Consider the following 9,252-nt stretch of genomic DNA (forward strand, 5'->3'; position numbering starts at 1 on the left):
ATGGCAACCCGCTGGGGAATCTGTGGAGCTGGAAACATCAGCCATGATTTCTGTGTGGCTCTCAAGACACTTTCTCATGAAGATCACCAGGTACAGTACAGTACAGTCAATATGCATATTGAAAATCTTTTAAAAAGCTCAGACTTAAATTGGCTTTTCTCTTTCGTATAAAGAAATGCTTACCCTTTGAAGCAAAAAAGAGAATTATCCAAAGTTGTTTCCTTTCTGTGTATATGCATGCAAACTTATCCTGACTAAAGAAGTTGGATTGTATATATCAAGCCGCTATACGATTTGTGACAAATGCATCGTCACGTTCAAAGTTTGTGCTACTATTTATTGCCAAGGCATTATTAGGTAAACTGCCAACTTATATTTGTAATCTCTTATCATATTATACTTGTAGGACTAGAAACTCTTCTAAATTACATTGGACTGTTCCTAGAGTATGTTCTGAGTTTGGCAAAACTGCCTTTTCCTCCCATATAGTTTATGGAATGAAATGCAGAGTGTTATGATATTAGAAGCAATTCCAAACCCTACCTGGAAGAAACATGTGAATGGCTTATGTAATCATTTTTACATGTTGTTGGATAAGATTATTTTTCTGGTTTTATGTGTGTCTGATCTGTTTATGTCAAACTTTCTGTGCTGCTATTTTGGCCAGGACTCCCTGATAGAAGAGATTTATATCTCAATGGGATAAATGGAGTAAAAATAAAGGATAAATAAATAAAGTGAAAAAAATACAAACCAAACATCTGCTTTTAAAATCTGATTGAATTATTAACGTTTCTGTCTGTGTGTGTTTTGTAGATGGTTGCAGTTGCAGCAAGAAGCCTAGAAAGTGCAGAGAAGTTTGCAAAAACTCATGGCATCTCAAAAGCATACGGCAGCTACCAGGATCTGGTGAAGGATCCAAATATTGGTGAGTAGACGAGAAAACAGACAGAGCTGGACAGAATGGAAGAGAAAGTCCCTCAGAATCACTGACGAGTGTCTCCTGTCAGATGTGGTGTACATCGGTGTTCTCCACACACATCATCTGCAGGTGGGTCTGCTGTTCCTCAACGCTGGGAAGAACGTGCTGTGTGAGAAACCCTTCGCCATGAACCTCAGAGAGGTCAGACAGCTCGTCTCGGCCGCCCGGGAGAACAACGTCTTCCTCATGGAGGTAAACGCAGCACAAAGACCTGATCTACTAATGCAGACTTGACAAAGAACAACAGAGGCATTAGAACTATCTGAATTCTCCATCAAAGACATGAAAGTGTCCAGACAGGCTCTCCAAAACAGAGTAAACCGTGTCTGAGTCATCATCAGAATGATGCCCGTCTCCACTAATATGACTCTTCATTTCCAGATATGTTTTGCATTGTGACATTATTTTTTATGAAAACTATATACATTTCTCCCCACATTCTGAAATAATAAATAATAATAATAAAAAAAAAAAATTGTGAAGATGTAAACAAATAAAACCTATTTTTAAACCATTACATATATATATATATATATATATATATATATATATATATATATATATATATATATATATATATATATATATATGCATTACAATTCAAATAATATTTTTTTCCCCACTTATTACATTCCAATAAAGGAAATTTAAGGTAAAAGTGTTTATAATTTCATTATGCAAAACAACAATAACAACAAAAAACCTTAATGATCACTTAATTTTCTTGATGCAAAAAAAAAAGAAGAAAAAAATAAAAAAAATAAAATATTTTTTTTTCCACCTAATTATGTTGACAGGCTCTTTGTGATTCTCTAATTTAGTTATTTGGTAATACTTATAGATATATTCAGCTGACTGAAATAATTTTGACAGTACAAATACTAAAAGACATCTTTGTACCTTATTTGCCCCTAAATGATACAGTACATGTTAGTACCTTAAAAATACATAGTAGTACCTTTTGAAAGTGTACTGGCCCGGTAATTTTTGTACCACACATCTTCAAAAGAACAGAGTGAGGAATGAAATGAAACACTGTTTTCTCTGTCTCAGGCGGTCTGGTCCCGGTGTTTTCCCGTGTACGCTGAGGTCGGCAGGCTGCTCTCAGAGAGCGTGGTGGGGCAGGTGAAGATGGTGAAGGTGTATTTTGGTCTTCCTCTGCTGGACCGCGAGCGCACCACGCAGAAGGAGCAGGGTGGAGGAGCGCTGATGGACATCGGCATCTACTGCCTGCAGTTCGCTCTGATGGTGTTCAAGGGGGAAAGACCAGAGTCCATCCACGCCACGGGAGTCCTGCTGCCCTCAGGTACAACATCTGATCTTCTGCTTGTAAAATACACAGTCAGTATCACCACCACCTTAGTTACATCCATACTCTTGCGCTTTGTGCAAAGCTTGCACACTGATCACATTGTTTAATGTTTTCTCTAACGTTCACATAAGCAAGAAAAAAATGTTTTTGAAACAATTTTTTTTAAAAACCTTTAAAAAGACCTAAAACACTCAAAGCAGAAAGTCTTAAATTCATAAAGTCATACATTAAATGTTGCATGCACTGCAAAAAATATCTTCCTCAGTACAAATATATAAGCAACCTTAAAATCATTTACAGGAGATTTACTGGACAGTCTTGTTTTCTGAGAGTTTATGATATAAAAAATAAAAATGAGAATAAATATCTGTCTATGGGTAATAAAACATGTTTTCCTTTTGAAGTAAGATGATGTTTCTGAGCCCACTGGCAGATATTTGTACTTGTTTTAATCATAAACTTACTTCATTTTGACTTATTTTATGTAATTTGGCTTCTCAAGTAAATGTATCGTAATTTAAGAACCTTTAGACATTAGTGCAGTGTGATGATCAGAAGGTACAGTAAGAGTTATTTCCATAATTTAGTGCTTTTCAAGGTATTCAAACTTTGTGTGTGTGTGTGTGAAATGAATATAAATGAAGTTGTATTTTCAAACTTTGAAGCATTGCTAAAATAAAACATTGACATTTAGAGATCATATTAACAAATGGTGTTCAATTTATTCCTTCTGTTTTCTTTGCTTGTTCTTAAAAAGTCTTACATTTGCCTTCGTAAAACCTGCAGAAACCCTGAATAAATGATTGGGAATGTCAGCAGCACGTGGTTCTCTTTTCTTCATGTGTGCATCTTCTGTCAGGAGTTGACGAGTCGATGGTGGTGGTCCTGAAGTTCTCGGGGAACAGGATGGCTGTGTGCGTTTGCACCATCGCCTGTGATCTTCCAAACGACGCCACCATCTGTGGAAGCAAAGGAATGATCCGAGTGAGTGACACATTACTGCGGTACTTCATTTCACATCATGACTGAACCGAACAACTCTCTGATCCTCACTGCAAGCGAGTTTACATGTTTAAGCCATTCATTTTGCATTCTGCTCTTGTCAATATGTTTCTAATACAAACTAATTGTATGCTAAAATATGTTCTTGCCACTCAGTAAAGCTATTTAAACAGACATGTAGGCCTGTGTTGTCTTTTCAAACAGGGGGACATGTTAAACACTAAATGTAAGTATGATAAATATATTTACAAGTACACTCTAAAAAAATGGTGCTATATAGCACTAAAAGTGGTTCTTTGGCTCGTAATCATAGGGCAACCTCTTTTGGTGCTGTATAACACCATTGTTTTTACAGTGTATATAATATAATTAATATATTTATATTAGTTCATATTAGCACAACCTAACTCTTATTTTAGTATCATTGATTTTTTATTAATATTTTGAATTAGTTTATATTTTCTGTTTTAATTTTAATTACAGTTAAAGTTATAATAATTTTGTATTAGTTTAATTTCTATTAGTTTTAAACAAAAATAAGTCTATATAGATTTTAGTTTGAGCTATTTCAGTGCATCAGGTGAAACCAAATGAAAATGAGAAATGTTGCTTTGGAAACTAGCTGAAATAAGTACAAATTTTAAAAAATATTTTACTGTATTTTTTATTATATTTGATTACTTTTATTTTAGGTTTGTGTGAATCCACTTGGGATTCAGATTTTTCTTCTGAATGTCTGGAACAAATTTGTGGTCTTGTTTCATAAATATTTTTTTCTCCCTTACTATATATATATATATATTCTGAATAAAAATTCTGAATTTTGGCACAATTTGTTGATATGTAACTAGTAAATAAAGTAAGTTTTGTCATGCTAATGCCATTTTATGCAGAATAAGGCTGTTTTGAGCTGTTCTCGTTTCTTTGCTCTAGGTGGCGCATCCCATGCACTGCCCGACCGTTCTGGAGGTGAATGGGGAAAAGACAGAGTTTCCTCTTCCTGAACCCAGCCTGCCTCTGAACTACCAGAACAGCACCGGCCTGAGATACGAGGCGGAGGAAGTGAGGCGCTGTCTGCTGAAAGGTGACGGTCTGTTATGGTGAAATGAGCATGAGCTCTGCGTCAGGATGATGTTTATGTGATCTGTCTCACAGGACTGAAGGAGAGCATCAAGATGTCACTCACAGACTCAGAGCTGCTCATTGAGGTCATGGATGAGGCCCGGAGGCAGGTGGGCGTGGTTTACGAGCAGGACAGCCAATGACTGCCCTCCATTCCTTGATTGACATCACAGGATGGTGCTACTCAGGAAAAAGAAACAGTCATGCTTGAACATTTGTGTAATAAAAAGTCATTTGTGTGTAGTAGTGGAGACCAACTGTGTGCAATAAAAGTGACACAAACAGCGGAATGTGTGGAATCTCTTCATCAATTCACTATGATAGTCAAAAGAGTGATGCTGATTTATAGATTATAGACTGAGCACTGAAAGGCTGTGAAGTTATTGAGACATATACAATGTAACTCTACAATGCAATTTTTGCATTAATTTATAATTATTTAAAATGTTCTTGAATGATTTTCAAGAACATGAAGAACCCCCCCCAAGCTTTCTTGGAGGAAAGAAAAAATATGTATAATTAACTGGGTTTTGTTACTCACCAGAACCAATTTTACTAACTTTTTTATTTTTATGAAGCACATTTTCGCCACTGAATAAAGTCAGAATTACGAGATGTAAACTCACAACTGAGAGCAAAAAAATCTGAATTGTGAAATGAAAAGTCGCAATTGCCTTTTAAAAAAATTCTATTCAGTGCAGAAATGGGCTTCCATACTTTAGAGTCAATGGACAATGGTCGTATTTTTTGTGTTGCTGGAATATACTTTGGGTCTGAATAAGTTAAGATGGATTTTCCAGCACAGGCAACAGTGCTGCATAATACTGTTTGAAACATTGATTGTTGTATATTATGTACTACTGTATAGTGTTTCACTTTCACTTACAATAAAAATAGTATGGAGGCAATATAGATGTGGCATACGAAGGGTGTAAGTGTTCAGATTACAGAGTTATCACTAATAGCGACTACGCCACCCCTGGCGAAACACCTGGGGAAATGCAAAGAAAAGCACGCAAGCTTGTTCACTCCCACAAATGACCAAATACGAAGAGGCGTGGATACAGAGCAATGAAATTTTATTAAATCAGAAATAAAATTTAAACCAGGGCGAAGAACACAATAAAATGACGACAAGTGACCCAGAACCGCAACAATACAGAAAGAAAAATCACAATCAATTAAATCAAATCAAAAGATCTACTAACTGAGCGGGGGCCCCGAAGAGTGGGCAGGCGAAGCACTGGGCGTTACATTAGCCCACAGTGAACCAGCCCTCGGTGAATTAAAATCTCAAACACCCACGCACTCTGGTGGAATTGCACTGCAAGCAAAAAACCAACACCCCACACTTTGGACAAAAAGGGAGAGCTTCTATGCCCGCACCGACTAGCCCGCCCACTCTGGCTCACCCCGCTCCTAAACAAAAAGAGGGAAAAAATAATAATTACAGCCAGAGTCAATATGACTACAAAACACTAAATTAAATGGACTTCAATAACATCAAATAACAAAATCAACACATCAAGACAAGAAATACAAAATAAATATCCAAATTAACAAACTATCACTAATAAATGGCAATTGTTATTACAAAAGATAACTTCACACACACACACACAATCAAAACAAATTAACCTCCAATCAGAAACATCAAACAGACAAAAACACCAATGGAATATGTTTCCACAAAACGGTGAAAATAAACAATAAGAAAAACCAAAGCAAAACAGCAACGTCGGAGCTAGGCCATGTCACAGAGCAGGTCACCCTTGCGAGGCTAAAATACATCAAAAAGGCAAATTAAAAATACATACCTTTTTGAATGCCCGTATGGATATAAATAATTTTACATACCCTCAACTGGACTTAATCAAATATCCCGCAAACCAATCCCTTATACTGATCACTGAACGGAAAAAGAGCACGTCATACAAAAGCGCCAGCAACTCATTCATATCAAGTACCCACCCTAATACAATTACGTTACGCACCAAGTGGAGGAGCAGTCGTCACTCAACATATATCTGCCGTGGTTTTCTTTCCAAACAGGCAATATAACAGGATCGCTGGGGAAACCAACCCTCTTAGGCGGTCAGATAACCTCCACGGAGCAACACCGGCTGCACAAAACCTAGTTAGATCCATGATACACATACAGACCACGAACTAAACACCAAGCGCACACCTACCTCAAACTCAGAGCGGCGGGATTCCGGAAGCAAACAGTGACGCAGTGACAATAACGTGGCATACCTCAATTCAGGGGGATGCCCCTTATATACCCAGCGGTATCACTCAATTAACCTCCCAAGTTGCAACTTTCCCGCGAACTGGCATTCACCACAATCTACCCCCTCTACTTTTGCATCGCCGACCCGACGATGCCCAAGCAAATAATAACCTTGTCATCTCAATTCCACGGTCTAAAAATAGCCACTACGTGATTGGATGCTAAATCCATGGTCCCCACAACGCTTGACGTACAAGGAAGGTGATAAGGATTAGAGTGGTGGCCTGCTGTTACTCGCCCTGTCCGTCTTACTGTTCCTCCCACTTCCAGCTGCCTATCCATCCGCAAAACCGACACTGGAGCCGGCCCAATATCTCCCACCTCTGATTCAGCAGAGGCACCTACGGGCCCTGAAGCTGCCAGCTCTAACACTCCTCCTGGTGACTGAGCTGTATTGCATGTGGGCAAGTTAGAGATCCCACACTCCCTGCTCAATGCAGGGGGACCTCCAGCTATCACCTGTACCAAATCCACCTCCTCTTCCTCTTCCTGCGTAGGCACTTCTGGGCGCTCTACCCACTGCTCTAGGTGTACCCCCAAAGGAGCACCTCCCTGCACTCGCCCCTTAAGCAGGGAACGATGTACATTCCTTACCTTACTCAAATCATGCTTAGGAGCAATGGAATAAACCCCACCCCCTTCCTGAGGGGCCCGCACCACCTGATACTCGATCGGGCTCCACATGTCCTGAATCTTATGTCGACCCTTATGAGCATGTTCTCGAAGGTACACCAACTGGCCTTCTACCAAAGGTGCATCCCGCACCTGCTGATCATGTTTCATCTTGCGCCGCTTGGCCGCCACTTGCAATCGCTCCTGTGCCCCTTCAAATGCCACTTGTAACCTGGCTTGGTGCTCCCGGATCCATTCATGTACACTACCAACCACTGGTTCCTGTACCCTACCCAGCAAAAAGTCCACCGGCAACCGCGGCTCCTGTCCCAACATCAAAAAATGGGGCGACTCACCGGTGGCTTGATGGGGAGTAGTATTGTAATAAAAGAGAACCTGGGGCAAACATGACACCCAGTCCCTCTTTCTGGATACCGGTAAGGTGCGTAAAAGGTTATGCAGAGTCCGGTTAAAGCGTTCGCATTGACCGTTTCCTGCCGGATGATAAGGGGTTGTACGAGATTTCACCACTCCATACAAACTACACAGTTGGCGAATGAGTGATGACTCGAAGTTACGTCCCTGATCTGAATGTAAACGACCTGGAATACCAAACTTGTAAAACCATTCGTTGACCAAGGCCTGAGCAACCGTTTCAGCCCGCTGGTCCCGAGTAGGAACAGCAAGAGTATATTTACTAAAGACGTCAGTCATCACAAGCACGTTTTCCACACCTGAGCTAGACGGCTCTAGCACTGTGAAATCGATAGCCAGAATTTCATTTGGCTGTGATGCCAAAAGATGGCCCATGAAACTCTGCGCCACTGGCCTTGTATCTTTGGCAGACTGACATCTTTCGCATTCCTGGCACCAGCGGGCAACATCTGAAACTAATCCTGGCCAGTAACACCGTCGCCGGACCAGTTCAGCCGTTCGCTCAATGCCCTGGTGTCCATGACACTGATGCAACTGTGTAAGCACATCAGTCTTCAATGCAGCCGGTAATAATAGCTGCAAGACCTCCTCGCCACCCTCAGGACACTGGACCCTACGGTAAAGTATCCCATCTCGTTCCACAAAACGGTCCCACTGGCGGAGCAACTTCAGTGCCTCCATAGACATCCGCTGCCGTTCCTCCATGCTGGGACGGGCCTTCCGCTTCCAAAATGGCAGAATCTCAGCGATGACTGGATCCCCAGTCTGCAATAACCCAAACTCAATACCAGAAAAACCAGGCAAAGTAGTGATCACTGATTGTTGTGCCTCTACCACTGACCTGGCCCCTTCCGCCTGCTGCAACAATGCAGGCACTGCTGTTCCCAGGGCTAATCCACCCAGGGGTCCCTCTTCGGGGAAATTCTGGCGGGAAAGGGCATCAGCGTTCTTATTACTTTTTCCGGACCTATACCGCATCTGGAAATTGAAAGCGGCCAACTGGGCGGCCCAACGCTGTTCGGTGGCCCCTAATTTCGCCGTAGACAGGTGGCTCAGGGGGTTGTTATCGGTGAACACCACACACTGACTACCCAACAAATACTCCCTAAATTTTTCAGTCATGGCCCACTTGAGCGCCAAAAACTCCAGCTTCATCGAACTGTAGTTAGTCATGTTGCGCTCAGTGGGCCTTAGACTGCGACTAGCATATGCAATAGGACGTACTTTACCTTCCTGTTCTTGGGAAAGGACTGCTCCCAAGCCACCATGGCTAGCGTCCACCTCCAGGATGAACGGTTGGGAGCAGTCCGCATATGCGAGCACCGGAGCCGTAGTGAGCTTAACCTTTAACTCCTCAAAGCTCTGCTGACATGATTCGCTCCAGGCTGCCACAAATCCCAACCCAGCTTGCTTCCGAGGCCTAGATCTCATACTAGAGAATTCTGCCACTAACCTATGCAGAGGGGCTGCAATCCTGGCAAACCCCTCCACAAA

General features: G+C 41.2%; 1 protein-coding gene across 1 annotated transcript; it reads left to right on the forward strand.

The window, feature by feature from the left end:
• Positions 1-4,561, forward strand: dhdh.1 (dihydrodiol dehydrogenase, tandem duplicate 1; the record flags this gene model as incomplete). The annotated part of the gene is made up of 7 exons (XM_079373729.1): positions 1-90; positions 817-928; positions 1,011-1,174; positions 2,036-2,288; positions 3,154-3,278; positions 4,230-4,380; positions 4,452-4,561. 7 exons carry the CDS (start codon positions 1-3, stop codon positions 4,559-4,561), a joined length of 1,005 nt encoding a protein of 334 aa, XP_079229855.1.
• Between the last annotated feature and the right edge of the window lie 4,691 nt (positions 4,562-9,252).

Source organism: Barbus barbus, assembly GCF_936440315.1.
Source record: "Barbus barbus genome assembly, chromosome: 23".
NCBI lineage: Eukaryota > Metazoa > Chordata > Actinopteri > Cypriniformes > Cyprinidae > Barbus > Barbus barbus.